Source organism: Myxine glutinosa, chromosome 5, assembly GCF_964187855.1.
Source record: "Myxine glutinosa chromosome 5, kmMyxGlut1.1, whole genome shotgun sequence".
NCBI classification, from domain to species: Eukaryota; Metazoa; Chordata; class Myxini; order Myxiniformes; family Myxinidae; genus Myxine; species Myxine glutinosa.
In genome coordinates, this window is record NC_136265.1 from 162,685,321 (window position 1) to 162,702,953 (window position 17,633).

Consider the following 17,633-nt stretch of genomic DNA (forward strand, 5'->3'; position numbering starts at 1 on the left):
TCCCAAGCCGGCACCCTAACCGCTAAGCCAACACCATTAATCAGAAGGATATTAGTCGATAATGGACACATTAACGCAGTATATAGGATTTGAACCTGGGATCAACCATCCGCAGTGAAGTGCTCAGAGGGGACTACCTAAACTGGCAAACCTCAAATATATGGGTGTTTATCCTCTTCTACTGCCTTTTGCCATCTATGACATTTTTCTATAGTCACTTCGTAATCTTATACAGGGGTGGTCTGATTGATTCCGGGGCACTGGGCAAATGTCAAGGATATGGCCCCCTACCATCCCCCTTATTCCCAGCGACACACTCTGAACGAGAATATAGCACCCAATTTTCACAAATAGTGGGCCCATTGGTCCATTGGACCAATTTTCCATTGGTCTTCATAGCCTCGTAGCATACCTGCCTGCTGCACTGCTCAAGCATGAGTGGGCTGAGCAGGGAGGGGGGAGTTGCGGTTGCGGGGAGGGGTGGGGGGGGGGGGTGGTGTGCCGGGGGAGGACCGCTTGCCAAGCCAGCCGTTCCTTAAGGGTTTTCAATGGAGTGCTTGCTCGAATGCTTTAATCACTTGGTGATCTCTTCACAAGAAACTTTGTAAATTAACACACACCCAGTGTTCTTGAGACCCGACCATAGAGGGATTGTAATCTATATACCCCAAAGAAGAATGACCTTTCCTGCCGCTCTCGAAGTGAGTGGGTGTTTACGCCGTAATGACATCATATACGTAATGACATAGCATGACGGCCGGGCACAAAACTGCCGCTACTTTAATATATTGGTTCACGAGTTATCAAGTGACCACTATATTCGTCGTGTGTGTGTGTGTGTGTGTGTGTGTGTGTGTGTGTGTGTGTGTGTGTGTGTGTGTGTGTGTGTGTGTGTGTGTGTCTGTCTGTCTGTCTGTCTGTCTGTCTGGCTGTCTGGCTGTCTGTCTGTCTGTCTGGCTGTCCGCAGCATAACTACCTGATGATATCATCCGATGTTGATGAAACTTGGGTGGGAGGTTGATATCATGATCGAGTTGTGTCCTGCCTGGAGTGGGCTTATTGCGCCCATTGTGGGCGGAGCCACGCCCGACAAAGATGTCTTTTTAGGGGGTAATCAAGTTCAAGCTACATGTTCTCCGAGGGAGTTGGTGGAACCTGACAGGGGTTTCGGTATTTGGTTAGGCCAATGTCATGTGTCTAGCCCCACGGAGCTCGATTTTTCATTTTCGCCCCAAGGTCAAGGTCACAAGGTCACGAAATTTAGAAAAGTCGATTTTTGATGGTTTTATCACATTGTTTGCTTCCTGATAGGGTGAAATGTCGTACATGTTTTTATATTATCACATACATCATGAAATGCAAGTTTTCCAAAAAATTTCAGAATCTTCGACCTTGAAGGTCACAAAGGTCAAATTTTCAAAGTTGTCGGAATCGAACCGAATTTTCGGTATTGTGTAGCTAACTAACCTCATAACTGATTATACATTATTTTCTATCTCATTTCAAGGTCAGTAACCTCCGTTTTGACATTTCAAGGTCACAAAGGTCAAATTTTCAAAGTTATCGGAATCGGCCCGAATTTTCAGTATTGTGTCGCTAACTAGTCTCATAACAAATATTACATTCCTATTTATATATTTTCAATGTCGGTTTTGACCTCTGTCATTGACTACCGCTCGCTCGTGAACCATCGTCGTCTCCTGACTTGTATAAGATATATATTTAATCTCCAGTAACGTTGCAGTCACTACAAAGGGATTAGTGTTACGATTAGGGCCTCTCCAGCATGGGGCCCTGTGCAATTGCCCATGCTGCCCCATAGCCAAGACCGCCCTGATCTTGTATACAGATTATTTTTTGATGCATGCTCTTCCAAAAGAGCCTGGTGTTGGTTTAGTGGTTAGGGTGCCTGCTTGGGATCCTAGGATCCTGGGTTCGAATCTCGGTCGATCGCTGAATTAATGCCAGGGGGGTTGACTCAGCCTGTCATCCTTCCGAGGTCGGCAAATTGAGTACCAGTTCACTGGTAAATGCCCTGTGTGTTGCAAGAGGTGACTAACAGGGTTGGCGGCAGGAAGGGCATCCGGCCATAAAACATTGCTTCAAAAAATGGGACCATGGTGCCAGAAAAAGGCCAACCCCTGCTCTGTGGGGAAAAATGGCCTCTAAAGGTGTTTTTTTTAATGCTCTTCCAAGAATTCTGGTTAACATTTGGCCATATTTGTTTTGGATGCTTCACTTTAATTCTGTTATATTCCATGTAAAACTCAACAAGCCACCACCTCTCATTTACTGTCCCCATAATGCCCTCTTGTGCAGGTGCTTGAGCCAGAGAGACACAGTGAAATGCTGGATGCCCTCCGTATTGCAGTGCTGCAGTTCTCTGCACTGCTTGTCGAACATGCCTCTCACCACATCCACGACAACAATAAGAGCCGCAACACAAAGCTTCGACGACTCATGACCTTCGCCTGGCCATGCCTGCTGACAAAGACCTGTGTGGACCCCGTGTGCAAATACCATGGGCACCTCGTTCTCGCCCATATCATTGCCAAGTTTGCCATTCACAAGAAGATCGTGTTGCAGGTGTGTATTGGTCTTGTGTTCACTTTTTTGTCTTTCCCATGATGCTTGCTGTCTTGTAATTGCTGGAAGCTATATTGATGTCAAAGATTATTCTTTCCCCTCTCTGCCTCCCCCAAATGTCGATGTTTACAAGGAAGAAAATTCAGAATTTGGTTTGTACCAGCAGTACGTTGGTAAACAACATGCGTTTTCATTGGTTGATTCTACAGGCGAAGTATGTTGATGTGGATCATCCCATTTCTGCAGGTCTTCATCAGCCTGCTGAAGGCCCATGCGCTTGAGGCACGTCCTGTCGTGCGCCAGGCCCTTGCCATCCTGACTCCAGCTGTACCCACGCGAATGGAAGAGGGAAACCAGTTACTGGCACACTGGACGAGAAAGCTCATGGTGGAAGAAGGTCATACTCTGCCACAGCTCATGCACATCCTGCATCTCCTGGTGCAGCACCACAGGGTGTGAACCTGCATGTTGTGTCCTTTTGATATTGCCTTTTGGACTGTACTGTACATCCATCGTTGTTTGAGCTCGCTGATGGCTTTCCTTCTGCCACCTTCATTTATACAGGTGTACTACCCTGTTCGCCATGCATTGGTGCAGCACATGGTGGCTGCAATGCAGAGGCTGGGCTTTACCCCCAATGCATCCCTGGAGCAACGCAAGCTGGCCATCGATCTCGCTGATGTCATCGTGAAGTGGGAGGTGCAGCGGGGTCGAGAGGTCCAGGCTGCTGCTGCTCCTGAAGAGGAGGAAGGCTCAAGTGGTTGTCGTGACATTGTTGGTGGTGTTGGTAGTGCTGCTGTTGGAGATGGAAACTCAGCAGGTGGAAGTGGATCTGTTGTGCCGGGCATGAGACGAAGTTCAAGTGCGATTGATGTTGTAGGACAGGATGTGAAGCGATTCCGTCCTGTTCCTAGTGTGGTGAGTTGGACTTCTGCAGCTTTAATTTCATTTTGTTTTATAATAAAATAACTAGGTTCTTTGAAGTGCTTAAGGATAGAGGGTGAAAGGCTAACATGTATGAAGTAGTGAGGAACATACAGACATGGTCTTGAATGAGTGTGGCTGTGAAAGTAGACAATGGATGAAATCAACAGGACATTGGGTGAGGTATGCTAACCACCGCGGGAAGCAAGGAGAAGCTGATGTTTCGGGCGTCAACACCTTTGGGTGTTTTATTTTCCTCCGACAAAGGGTTAACATCTGAAACATCACCTTCTAGCTTCCCAAGGCAATTCCATCAATTGTTCTACCGCCCACCGATGCAGATCGACACTAGACTCCACCAGCAAAACTAGTTCATTCTACAGAGAAAGTATATGGATAGACATGGTCTGGATCAGGTGGATATAATTGGGGGCAGATACCGATATTGATGTGATGATGACTTTAATTGATTTTGACCTGATCATGGTGTCTGACCCCCTAATTGTGATCTCTCCACACTGTATACTTTGTTTTTGTCAGGCTGTAGTTCGCAACGCAGCTGGGCCCAATGAGCAGCAGTCCAGCAAGCCAATTGACAAACAGCATACAGACACTGTGGTCAACTTCTTGATACGTATTGCTTGCCAGGTACCACAATGATTAGCTCTCATACAGCATAGTGCCATTTTAATGATGCCACTCTGTTTTATAACAGCCCAGCTTTTGATGTTGATGCTCACCTAATCTGATCTGATTAGGTTCACTCATGGCCTGATAAAGCTGTTACATATGACCAAGGAAAATGGTCAATGCAAGAATTTTAAAAATTGGCCATAGCTTTGTCATGCTGGCCTACTCGTGCAAACGAAACTATTGGATTGTTAACAAAAGAATATGGAGTAAAGTCTTTTGTTAGTTTTGAAGATCACTTAGATACTTAAATAGAGCACGACAACTTAGCTCTCAAGTTAATTGCCCAATGTTGTCTTTTTGGTTAAAAAGACCTTGCTATGTGCTGCAGGTGAATGACCAGAATCCTGTGTTGGGCTCTCCAGGGGAATTGTTGTCTCGTCGGTGCATTACACTACTCAAAATCGCACTGAAGTCCGACATGTGGCATGGTGCTGAGCTCAAGCTTCAGTGGTTCGACAAACTGCTCATGACTGTCGTGAGTTCTGTGACCTGACGGTTCATGTCCCATCCTTTGACGTTTCGTTTCCTTCTCTAGTTCATTTGCACTGGTGTGTCATGACTATTTCTTTAGGAACAAGGTGCACAGGCTAACCTGGCCAACGTGTGCACGGGCCTTGAGGTGTTGTCATTCCTGCTGACGGTGCTACCTCCAGGCGCAGTTCTTGCCAGCTTCAAGCCATTACAACGGGCCCTCGCCGCATGCATGAGCTGCCTCAACACCAAGGTGCTCCGTGCGGTCCAGGGCCTCTTGTCACGCCTAATGAGCTCTTTCCCTACCGAGCCAAGTGAGTCTGTTATTTTGTCTCTTACGGTAAATTTGACCTGCCCTTCTCTTTGCCACCATTTGCACTCAATTTCACATTGTTCTCCAGCCTTGTTTGTCCAACAAGGCCAGAGACGAGGGACATTAAAATGAGCTCTGTCCAACCGATCATCCGTCCATGCGCCTTTGTGTACGTGATATTTGGAAAACAGTTGAGCATTTAGCCTTGATATTGCAGATATATATTCCTCGTGACATTATCTCAACCTGATTAGATCACAGCTGTGATTGGCTGAATTATGTTGCCATTGCAACCATCTTGGTAAATTGGCTTAGGGTAAGTGATATTTTTTTTTAATGTTCAAGATTTAGCTTTCATATTACACAGATGTATTCTTCATACCTCCAAAATGTCAGGGTAACTACGGTATCAACTACTTGTTGTTCAATGCCTACACCTTGCTCCCCTTGGTTGTCTCCTCCCACCCTTTCCTGTCCCCTCATTTTCTTTTGTTTACACCCTTTCCAATTTTTTTTCCAGGCACTTCAAGTGTGGCATCTAAGTATGAAGAGTTGGAGAGCCTGTATGCAGCTGTTGGCAAAGTTATTTATGAAGGGCTCACCAGCTATGAAAAGTCTGCAAGCAGCAGTCCCACACAGCTTTTTGGTGGGTTGACTAGACACAAAGGCAGCCAAAGAGCATATTCAGGCCTCTCCCCGACTTTCACCTTAGAGTTCCTCCAATCCTCACCTCGGCGCCCTTCTTCACTGAAGGATAGGTTTTAATTTCCGCAGAACTCTCCTCGGACTTCACCATCTCCCATATACTTACAGCACTAAACATGGCTGTTTCACTTTCCTTGATTGAAACTGCTTCTGCATTGGATTCTGTGAGTGCAGCCTGCAGTGGGTGGTAACTCGAATTCCACCAGCTCGTGTCAACCGTAACACGAAGAAGTATTGTGTGTGCAGAAGACAAGATGGAAAGGAGACACGGCCAAAGATGGGAGGAACGGAGAGTTATGGCATGGGCATTGATACAGAGGCAAATGGTGTTTGTATTGTTGGTATATGGGCTACAAAAGGGACGGATTGGGGGCGGAGAAGCAGGAATTCAGAGCCGCACTGGAGAGGATGATGGGAATGGTTAGATGGAGGTGATGCTATGCATTATGGGGGATTTGAACGCACGTGTGGGAGTGGTGGAGCTGGGTGAAGAGGAATGTGTTCATAAATTTGGTTGAGGAATAGAGGGTCAAGAGCTGGTGGCAATGAATGGGATGGCCATAGCCGGTTCATTCTTTCAAAAGTGGGAAAGTCACGAGGTTACCTATGGTGAGTGGACAGCACAGAACATAACTGGATTTGGTGGTAGTAAGCAAGCGACAGGTGTGGAGGGTTAAGGATTGCAAGGCAGTGGCGGAGAGGATGGTACCACACAGAAGCTTGTGGTGTTTGTGGTACGAATGAAGAAAAGGAGGGAGGTTAAGAGCAGGGGTCAGAAGATTTATTATTGGGTGTGGGATGTGTCGGGGCAACATCGTTGTAGAGTACAAGGAGAGGATGAGGGCCAGGCCTAGCAACTTGGTGAAGAAGCGGAAGGTTTGCAGGAGGAGTGGGAAAAGTATGGAGCGATGTTTAGGGGAATTGCATAAGTTTTGTGTGGAAGGACTTCAGGAAAGGGTGCATCGTTGAGGGATAGAAACCAGGCATGGTGAATGGAGGAAGTAGCGAAGGCAGTTGGTGAAAAGGAGGGGGCTTGGAAGAGGATAAAGAAGATCAAAGATAGAGGGGAGCAACTAAATGCAGGGCTGCTGCACCTGTATGGGCAAAAGAAAAAAAAGCAGTAAGGAGAGCTGTGGTCAGCAGGTGTGTCCAACAAGTTGCAAGAGCATTAAGGTAAGGAGCAACTAAATGCAGGGCTGCTGCACCTGTATGGGCAAAATAAAAAAAAGCAGTAAGGAGAGCTGTGGTCAGCAGGTGTGTCCAACAAGTTGCAAGAGCATGGTGGGAAGATGATGATCTGTAAATTGGCTTATGACAGGGATGAGTATAGGAAGGACATGAAGGGGAGGGGTTTGGGGTGATCAAGGATGGTGGCGGGAGGTTGGTGACGGAGAAGAAGGCAGTATTGAAGGTGTGGGAAAAGTATTTCAAGGAGCTGTTGAACCGAGGAAGAAGCAACGGAGAGCTGGAGTTTCCATGTTATGTGGAGATCACGCTGGAGGAAGTGAAGACAGCATTGAAGAGGATTATGGAAAGAACACCAAGCATTGTTGAGTTGTGTTCAGAGATGATAATTGCAATGGGAGTAGTCGGTGTCAGTTGGACGAAGAACCTGTTGAATGTACGTGTGAGAGAGGGTTCAATTCCAGAGGATTGGAGGACATATGGAAGGGGAAGGGTGATGTTCAAGATCAGGAGAAGTACAGGGGCAGTACGCTCCTAAGTCATGTCATAAAGGTGGTAGAGCGGATTCTGGACAGGAGGATAAGGAAGAGTGTGGAGATAGAGATCAGAAAACAGCAGCAGGGTTTTAGAAAGGATAAGGGAGGACAGATGGGATGTTCATGCTCAGACAGCTGGTGGATAAGAGGTTGGAGGTGCAAGGCGAAGTGGCATTGGGATTTGTGGATCTGAAATAGGCCTAAGACACTGTCCCGAGAGATATGGTGATGGCGACACTGAGATGGATGGCATTGCCCAAAGCAGAAGTTAGGTTGGTGGAAGGGGTGTACAAGGGAATGAAGGGAAGAGTTTTGGTTGGTCCCTGGATGTCTGAGGAATTCAGTGTGAACATTGGTTTGAGACGGAAGCTCTCTCAGCCCACTCCTGTTCATGATGTTGATGGAGCTGGTAAGCAGGAGGTGAACATGAAAGGTATTCTGAGAAGGATATTTTATGTGGATGATCTGTCTGTTGTGGTGGAGAGTGGGTGGGAGTTGCAGGAATTATTGGGAGAGTGGAAGGAGGAATTTGAAAAGTATGGGCTGAAATTGTGTATGGAGAAGACTGAGGTGATGTGGGTTGGGCAGCAAATAAAATAAATGAACATCAGCTTTGAGGGGAATGGGATCAGACAGGGAAATAGGTTTGAGTATCTGGGGGAACAGTGACCGGGGATGGTAAGTTGGAGATGGAGGTGCATAGGAGGATTCAGATGGGGTGATTGGGGTGATTAATGGCAGACAGAAAGATATCAAAAAGATTTAAAGGAAAGGTTCTGATGTCTTGTGTAACGCTGGCCTACCTTTTACAATCTGTAGACGGTGGCGCTGACAGAAAGATAGCAACAGAGGTTGCGGGTCGGCGAGAACAACTGGGTCAGCAGGATTGTGGGAGGTGAGAGGGTTGATAGAAGGAGGATGGATGAACTGAGGGAGGAGATTGGTGTGCATATGAGCTTTGTCGAGGAGATTGGTGAAATGCCGGCTGAGATGTGCTTGACACGTGGTGGAGATGGGGGAAGAGAGAAAGGCAAAAAGAGCAGATAGGTTGAAGGAGCAAAGTAGGAGGAAAAGAGGTAGACTGCGGTTGAGATGGGAGGATTGTGTGAGGAGTGAGATCAGTAAGGTTGGGATGATTTGAGAGTGGAGAGAGTTGGCTGAGGACAAAGGGGAGTGGAGAAGTAATGTGGTTAAGACAAGACAGAAGCTTTGTGCCATTGGAGAAGAAGCAGCAGCTATGTCCCAACACCAACTATGAATCCTTCCAAAGAGCCGGTGAGGTAAAATTCTACCCCCTTACACTGGAGTTGATATATTTAGATTTGTGGACTACGATGACAAAAGTCAGAGCCAAAACCCACTGCAAAAAGGAAATACACCACCCTTGAGGCATATCCTAGCTCCTCCTTTTACACCACCTTCGATGTCACGTAAAATTTCTCTTAGATTAATGAAGTTTAGAATTTATTCCTGAGATCATGGTCTGACCTCCGTCCATACGAGAGGCTCAATTATTTTTCTCACACTAACTTTTATTCTATTTTTTTTTCTTTTTGTTCAGTGAGATTCTGGGGGGAGTGGGTAAATAAATTTGGGGGTAGGGGGGGGGGGAAGGGGAAGGTGGGGGATGATGCCCCCCTCAATGGCTATGGGTTGGTGTGGAGTATATAACTTATGCAAGACATTGCATCCACAGGTACTTTGCTCATCCTGAAGTCTGCTTGCAGCAACAATCCAAGCTACATTGACCGTCTCATATCTGTCTTCATGCGATCCCTCCAGAAAATGGTTCGCGACCATTTGTCTTCGCAGAGCACGCCTGGCACCCCAGATGTTGCTGCTGGTATGGACGGTTAAGAGTCTGTGACATTGTTCAGATGATGACTCTAATTTAGGTGAGTTTGTCATCTTCTGTTGACCCTTGTCACGGTTCTTTTTGAGTGCAGTGACCAGTGAGTTGATCGTGCTCAGCCTGGAACTAGTCAAGAACCGCTTGGCTGTAATGAATGTGGACATGCGCAAAGGCTTTCTGCAGGGCATCCTTGCTTCCCTTCTCGAGAAATCCCCTGACCCCAAGATCCTTCGTGCAATTGTCCGCATCACTGAAGAGTGGATGAAGAACACCTCGTCCATCTCCACAAACCAGGTATTGCAACCTCTGCCATGACTATGTCTCCTTGTGGTGACCTTGTGGTCATGCCCTGCTTCTACAATTTCTTTTTTATTATCTTTGAGATGGTGAGATGTTCTTGAATAGATTGCTATTGGTTTGGCTTTGCTCAATCAGGATGTGTATCATGCACAGCAAACCCCCACATACCGTGAAAAGACGACTCTGATGGTGAAGATGATGACATGCATTGAGAAGAGATTTCCAGACGATGTGGAGCTAAATATGCAGTTTCTGGAGCTTGTTAATTACATCTACAGGTCCCAATTATCTCCTCATTTTTATACAACTTGTACATATAATATGCTTTGTTCAGCTCCTCCTGCCCTTATTTTTGTAAATTTCTTCTCTATTCCCTCTTTTGTTCCTCTTTTCCACCCATTTTTATTCATCAGGAATGAGTCATTTGCTGGTAGTGAGCTAACATCTCGTCTCGAGCCAGCCTTCCTTGCTGGCTTGCGTTGCTCCCAGCCGCAGATCCGTGCCAAGTTCTTTGAAGTCTTTGATGGGTCCATAAGGCACCGGATCTATGACCGTCTGCTCTATATTACCTGTTCTCAGAATTGGGAAGCAATGGGAACACACTTTTGGATCAAACAATGCACCGAGGTACTGTGGAGAAGGAGTGAGATGTGAATGAGTAGTGTAGATGAAGCCGAGATAAGTGTTTTGGTGTGTGTGTGTGTGTGTGGCTGTGTGTGTGGCTGTGTGTGGCTGTGTGTGGCTGTGTGTGGCTGTGGCTGTGTGATGCTTCTCGGTGTTTTAGGTCTTCGGTTGCAAAAGGTGTTGCATTTGTGCATATGCATGTTCATGTGTGCACACATGAGTTGTTTGAACTATATATAAACGAATGTTCAATTACATTTTGTAAATTTCTTTTATTTTTTGCCTTTTGGTTTCATTCTAACACCTTTGTGCTTCTCGGTGTATACAAATGCTGCTGGTGTCGTACAGCGTTGCTACCATGGCCATTTGTGTTGGGATACTATTTGAGCCAAATTGCAGAGTGCAGAGTGTACTAACGGGGCGTGCTACATGCAGCTGCTACTGGCTGTCTGTGAGCGCGGTACTGCATTGGGGACGGCGTGCCAGCCCTGTGTACTGCCTTCCATCACCCATGTGCTGAACCTGGCGGACAGCCATGATCGTGCCGCCTTCGCCATGGCCAGTCGCGTCAAACAAGAACCACGAGACAGCACTGACAGTCGTGATGAGGTTAGAAGTTCATATGTGATTATGACGCCATATGTTCATATGTGATGATTGTTTGAGTTGGTAATAATTATTTCAATTTTAAAATAATTGTTTCATAATTATTATTAACAATTAACAAAATAATTGTTAATAGTTTCAATTTTATCACGTATTCAGCAGATTAATAAGTTATTTATTTGGGATTCATGAAGTATCGTGGTGACCTCTCTAGAACTAATTTTCGCTACTAAAATGTTCACAACTCGTCGTGGGTGCCTTGACATTGTCAAGAATGTGGCCCTGATGACCATCACTTGTGCATGCTCATTCAGGATGTGGAGATAGACATAGAAATGGCTGGTGGGGAGCAGAGTGGGACCAATCGGTCCCGGGAGCAGAGCGAGAAGGATGTGGGGAACCAGCTGCATCTCCTCACGAGCCGGCATGACAAGTTCCTCGACTCGCTTCGTGACCTTAAGGTGAAGTTAAATTAAAAACTCTTCTTGAAGATTTGGAATATCTTTTGTATTGATAAGAACAGGTCAAATGGAGGTCCTCTTGAGGTCTGCAGTGAAATTGCACATGCGTGTAACATGCTTCACATTTGCCCGTACCAGGGAGGGACTCTGCTCACAGCATTCGCACAGCTCTGCCACAGCAGTACGGCGCTGGCCGAGAGGACCTGGATCCAGCTGTTTCCTCGGCTTTGGAAGATCTTGTCTGATAGGCAACAACACGTATGTTGATCTTCATGTGGTGTTGGAGTACTTGTTGGACCATATCTGCGAGTTATTCGATGATAAAAAAGCAACAACAAAAAAAACCACCTTTAGAGGCCATTTTTCCCCCGCAAAGCGGGGGTTGGCCTTTTTCGGGCACCGTGGTTGTTGTTGTTTTTGTTGGTCCCCTTTTTGAAGCAATGTTTTACGGCCGGATGCCCTTCCTGCCGCCAACCCTTTTTGTCGCCTTTTATGACAAACAGGGAATTACCAGTGAACTGGTACTCAAATTAGCCGACCTCGGAAGGATGACAGGCTGAGTCAACCCCCCTGGCGTTAATTCAGCGATCGACCGGGATTCGAACCCAGGATCCTAGGATCCTAAGCTGGCACCCTAGCCGCTAGCCCAACACCAGCCGCTAGCCCAACACCAGCCGCTAGCCCAACACCAGTTATTCTATGATACTTTGATGATATTTTAAATGACGCAAAGTGAATGCTGATCGTGGAACTTAATAGAATGTTTTGGGAAAATTTTGAGGGGGCCTTGCATGTGGGTGCACATTGTAATTGCTTGAGTTACAGCGACTTATTTCTTGAGAACCATTTGTGGACCAGACAGATCATGTACATTTCATAGGAAGAAATACTAGTTTGTAGCAAACTTTCATATTGCTGTTGCGGTTTTCATTTGTTTCCATTGATGTCAATGTGACAAGCATTCACGATCCTTGGTGTTCCACTGTAGTATGTAGCCATCTAGTTGCATCTCAAGACTTGCACAAGTGTAGTTTTATTTATTAATTATTTATTTTAAAGCATGGCATCCATATTTGTCTCTGCCAGGCCTTGGCTGGCGAAATTGGTCCCTTCCTGTGCAGTGGCAGCCACCTGGGTCAGCGCGACTGTCAGCCAAGCACGCTTGCCTGCTTCCTCGAGGCAGTGTCTCAATGCGTTCCGCCAATACCTCTTCGCCCATGCTTGCTCAAGTACCTCGGGCGTACCCACAACATGTGGCTGCGTGCGGGCCTCACGTTGGAGCAGCAGGCTCTGGATGCACCAGGCCTTTGGCTGCAGATGAAGCCTCGTACTGGAGCGGAGATTAGCGAGAGTGATAGAACCCCACAAACACAGCAGGTGTGACGTCATTTTTACCTCCGCTACCAAAGGTGGATGGAGGTTATGTTTTCACCCCTGTCTGTTTGTTACTTGCAAAATCGAAGATGTTTCAAGTATATTGGTCTGTTGCCTTTGTTATTGTCCCCCGTCGCACAGCGGAGCGAAAGGGGGACTATGGTTTTCCCGTCCGTCCGTGCGTGCGTGCGTAAGCGAAGGACCGCATTCGAATTTGGTGTGTGGGTGCAACCCACGTCAAAATCCAAGATGGCCACCGCCATGTATGTCTGAACCTCGTGAGCTGAATATCTTGAAAAATAAGCAAAGTACCAACTTCTAATCTGGTGTGTGGGTGTATCTCGGCGTAAGGAAGAACGCTATTGAAAATTGGGTCGCCACGTCGAAATCCAAGATGGCCGCCACCATATATATGTCTGAACCTTGTGAGCGAAATATCTTGAAAAATAAGCGAAGTACCAACTTATAATCTGGTGTATGGGTGTATCTAGGCACAAGCAAGAACGTGGTTTAAAATTGTGTTGCCACGTCAAAATCAAAGATGGCCGCCGCCATGTATGTCTGAACCTTGTGAGCGGAATATCTTGAAAAATAAGCGAAGTACCAACTTCTAATCTGGTGTGTGGGTGTATCTAGGCATAAGGAAGAACGCTATAGAAAATTGGGTCGCCACATCAAAATCCAAAATGGCCGCCTCCATGTATGTCTGAACCTTGTGAGCGAAATATCATATCATAGCATGTTTTCTGCGTCTTCCACTTTGTCAACTCACATCACTTCCCCGACGGGGGACCGAGGCGTAACGCTTGTTCTGTCTGTCTGTTTGTTTGTCACTCGCTTACAGGTCACAATTCTAAACCGATCGTCATGAAACTTCACCAAGTTGTAGAGGTCGTCACAATTGAGAAGCCTATTGATTTTGAGGTCAAAGGTCATCTGGAGATCAAATTTCTAAAATCGCCATTTTGTATCCGATTGACTTGAAATTTTTTGCAAGTATCGTGCTCTGCATGATGGCTTCTTGTTTGTTTGTCTGTCTGTTTTTTAACAAGATATCTCAAAAAGTTGTGGATGGATTTGGACGAATCTTGGTGGAGAGGTTGGGTGTTTGACAAGGACGATTCGATTCGATTTTAGTGAAGATCTGGATCTATATCCAGGTAGTATAATTTTTTAAGTGATTCTTCACCATTGAGTGATGTTGCCAAAAACGAGGGGAAGATCAGGGTATGAAAGACTGGACTTTTTTTCTTCTTTTTTTTGAGATACAAAACGTAAACTGTTAACCAGGCGGGGGTATGCTCTCTACTGAGTGCCGTTCTCGTTTGCACATGTCTGTTGCTTTTTATCGAGGCAGGCAGGATCATCACTCATCTGATATCTGCCTTACATTTGCATTTTCTAACCCTCATGGAATGAAAGGAAACTTTATTTCTTCAAAGAGGACGTTAAGTTGACTTTCTTGTTTGCGATCACTTTCTTGTTTGCGTTGAGAAGTATATAAAAGAAGAAGAAAAAGGCATAAAATGTCATAGACCCCATGGTTTTAGTAATTTTGCTGTACAGAGGTAAAGGCCGTCAGTCGGTCATCTTTGATCGGATTAGAAAACAAAATATTCTGCTTATGTATACTACCGTGTATTGTCTTTCTTCCAAGTTTGAACAAAATCGGTCCATGCATGTTTTGAGAAATGGTTGGGGACATGTTTAAGTAACAAAATGGCCGCCAGCCGGCCATCTTGGATCTGATGTCGAAAAAAAAATGAGGTGCATATGTAAGCCATCATTCGTTATCTTTGTGCCAAGTTTGAACAACATCGGTAAGTGTATGTCTGAGAAATGGCTGAGGACGTGTTCAACATCGGGTTTTTTTACAACTAAAATGGCCGCCAGTCGGCCATATTTGATCGCAGCGGGAAACAAAATGATCTGCATATGTATACCATCATGTATTGTCTTTGTGCCAAGTAAGAACAAAATTGGTCCATACATATCTGGGATATGGTTGCCGCTGGACAGACGGACGAGACTCGATCAATAAGCCCCCGTTTTGGACTAATGGCGGTTTTCCATTGCACAGAAAGGTACGGTACAGCACTAAACAGTACGGTACGGTACGGTAATCCCTGTATCGTTTTTCCATCGAACAACAGAACCGTGAAAATAGGCGGAGTTATCTGAAGTGACGAAAAAAACCCGCCCAAAACGGTCTGCAGTATTGCTAGCGCTCCACTGATAGGTCCGGGTTCGGCTCGCTTGGTACCTATCCATAGCAGGAACCAAATTTAGCACTGGTAATTAGTCATGGTACAGTTGGCTTGGCAATGGAATAACGAAAAAAGTGATTTTGGTTATGGTACGGTGCGGTACCGCGGTGGAAAAGCGCCATAAGTCCAACGGGCTAATAAAATGCTTCAAATGCATAGTAGGACTTGTGGATTTTAGCACAACTATATAGATCCCGCTGGAGGAATAAATGTGGCAATATGATATGAAATACTAGAACAGCACTCGGAAGAGAGCATACCTCCGCCGTGCTGAACATTTACGTTTTGTATCCCCCTGATCGGTCGGATCTGGATCTGGACCTGAACTAAATTCGAATTGGCTTGTTCTTGTTACTTACCCAAGTCATCCGCGCCAGTTTTGTCAAAAGTCATCCGTAACCTTTTGAAATATCATGCTATCGTTGTTGTCCCTATCACTCAATGGTGAAGTATCACTTAAAAATTCTCGTATCTGGATCCAGACTTGGATTATCACCAAAATCGAATCAATTCGTCCTTGTCACACACCTAACCTGTCCACTAAGTTTATAACCCCTCTAACTAGCTCATTATCCCTTGTATTCACTTGTACTACACATGTTTGATTTATTCATATCTCATTTCAAAAGTACATTTAATAACGTTTTAAAGTTGTTGTTTTTGGGTTGTCCATCCGTTCATCTATCCATCGTCCATCCATCCATGCATCCATCCGTCTGTCCGTGATAGGTTCATTACCGCGATACGTAGCAATGGCTGAAGGGATTGAAGTCAAACTTTGTACAAGTATGTAGAATTATGTAAAGATGAATTGGTTAGATTTTGGGGTCAAAAGGTCACAGGTCAGAGATCCCGTTAAGTAAAAATTCTGTTACCGAGCTAACTTATGAGACAGTGATGCGATTTTCACCAAACTTGGTATATGTATATATTATGATGCAAAGATGAACTGATTAGATTTTTTTCTTTTTTTACCTAGCCTAGGCTCGTATGAGAACTAACACAAAGAACATATAAAAAAGGGTGGAGGAGACAAGAGGGGGAGAGAGAGGGCTGGGGTGGGGTACACAGGAGAAACAAGGTAGACATTACAGGGGCTTTCAGGAAAGAAAACAGGGAATCTGAAGGAGGTAGGTTTGGGGTGGATTAATGGGGGTAGAAAAGATCAAGGTTTTGGATGGGGGAGGAAGATATGAGATTGTGGTGAACAGCTGTTTTGAAGATCTGGAGGGAGGAGTGGGATTGAAGATAGTGTGGGAGTTTGTTCCAGAGGAAGGAAAAAAAAAAAGAAGAGGTATGAAAGGGTGAAGTTGAGCAGAGAGTCCTGATATTGGTAGTTTCACCAGAAGAGGGTTGCTGTCAGACCTTGTGCGTCCTGCAGGAATACTTGAGGGACAGAGCAGGGGGTGCAAGGCTGGAGAGGAGTCGGTAGAAGATAGAAAGACCGCCAACCTGCCTGCGGTGAGAGAGTGAAAGTCCCTCAGAATCGGCTTCATTGCTGGAGATACGAAGATCTTACAAGCCTTGATTGCTACTAAATGAAGCCGAGCTCGGTATGAGGCAGGTGCACCAGCCCAGAGGGGAGAGCAGTACTCCATCAAGCTGCAGATGAAAGCCTTGTATGTGGTGAGGAGTTCAGGTGTGCCAAGGAAGGACTTTGCATGACGGAGGATGCCCAGTCGGCGACTGGCTTTGGAGGCCAGCTTGGACATATGGTTTTCCCAGGAAAGATCATGGCAGATAGTGAGACCCAAAAGCTTGAGAAACAGAACTTCTTCTAGGAGATTGTTGAGAAATTAGATGTGAGGGTTTTCCAGATGGTGATTTGAGAGAGACATAGTGAGAGTGTGAGATTTGTCAGGATTGAAAGACATGTTCCACCTGTTTGACCAGCTTGTAATTTTATCCAGGTCTGCAGAGAGTGTAGAAGCTGCTGCCTGCCGATCTGAGGGTTGAGAAATGGAGCCGCAGAGAGTGGAGTAATCAGCAAAAAGATAGAGGATTTTCCAGTGAGTCAGAGAGATCATTGATGAAGATTAGAAAAAGCACAGTGCAGAGAACACTGTCTTGAGGAACTCCAGCCTGGACAGGAAGAGGAGATGAGAGGATTCCATTTCGAGCCACACGTTGACTACTACAGCAGAAGAAGTCTGCTAGCCATGAGTGGAGATTTCCATGGATACCATAAGAGGAGAGTTTTGTTGAGCAGTATCGAAGACACGAGATATGTCAAGGGAGAGTATCCTGGGCTGAACCCAAATTAATGATCAGAGATCAAGCTCATGGAGAAGAGGAAGTCTTTAATATCAGAAGCGATGATGGATTCTATGACCTTTCTGATGATTGGGAGCAGGCTGATTGGTCTCTAGTTGCAAGGATCTGTTTTTGCACCTTTTTGTGTAAAGTGGTAATGTTGGCTGATTTCCAAGTTGATGGAAGATGACCTTGAGCAAAATAGAGGGTGATATACACTGTGTTCAAAAAGTATCCGACCTTTATTTTTCGTGCGTAAAAAAAAAGAAGCTAGGGAGGCGTTGATTGGTGCACGTATGTGGGCGATCCTAATGCACACGCGTGAATTTTTTCCCACCTGCAGACGCTGTCATTCGACGGCAGACCGCCGATGAGTGAGGACATGTAAGTGAGCGCCGTCGGATTTTCGTTTTTGACAAAATGACGGAAAAACTTGAACAACGCTACTGCATCAAATTTTGTGTAAAGCTTGGCGATTCCCAA

At 45.6% G+C, this 17,633-nt stretch overlaps 1 protein-coding gene across 1 annotated transcript in view; it reads left to right on the forward strand.

Moving 5' to 3' along the window:
• Positions 1-17,633, forward strand: part of TRRAP (transformation/transcription domain associated protein) — a gene marked incomplete in the record, with an annotated part of 152,508 nt that overhangs the window by 99,145 nt on the left and 35,730 nt on the right. The window contains 15 exon segments of the mRNA XM_078778972.1: positions 2,320-2,586; positions 2,833-3,039; positions 3,151-3,504; positions 4,051-4,158; positions 4,532-4,678; positions 4,775-4,988; positions 5,508-5,633; positions 9,110-9,256; positions 9,360-9,559; positions 9,701-9,843; positions 9,979-10,192; positions 10,625-10,798; positions 11,110-11,256; positions 11,395-11,514; positions 12,343-12,633. Coding sequence (XP_078635098.1) covers positions 2,320-2,586; positions 2,833-3,039; positions 3,151-3,504; positions 4,051-4,158; positions 4,532-4,678; positions 4,775-4,988; positions 5,508-5,633; positions 9,110-9,256; positions 9,360-9,559; positions 9,701-9,843; positions 9,979-10,192; positions 10,625-10,798; positions 11,110-11,256; positions 11,395-11,514; positions 12,343-12,633 — 2,859 coding nt within the window.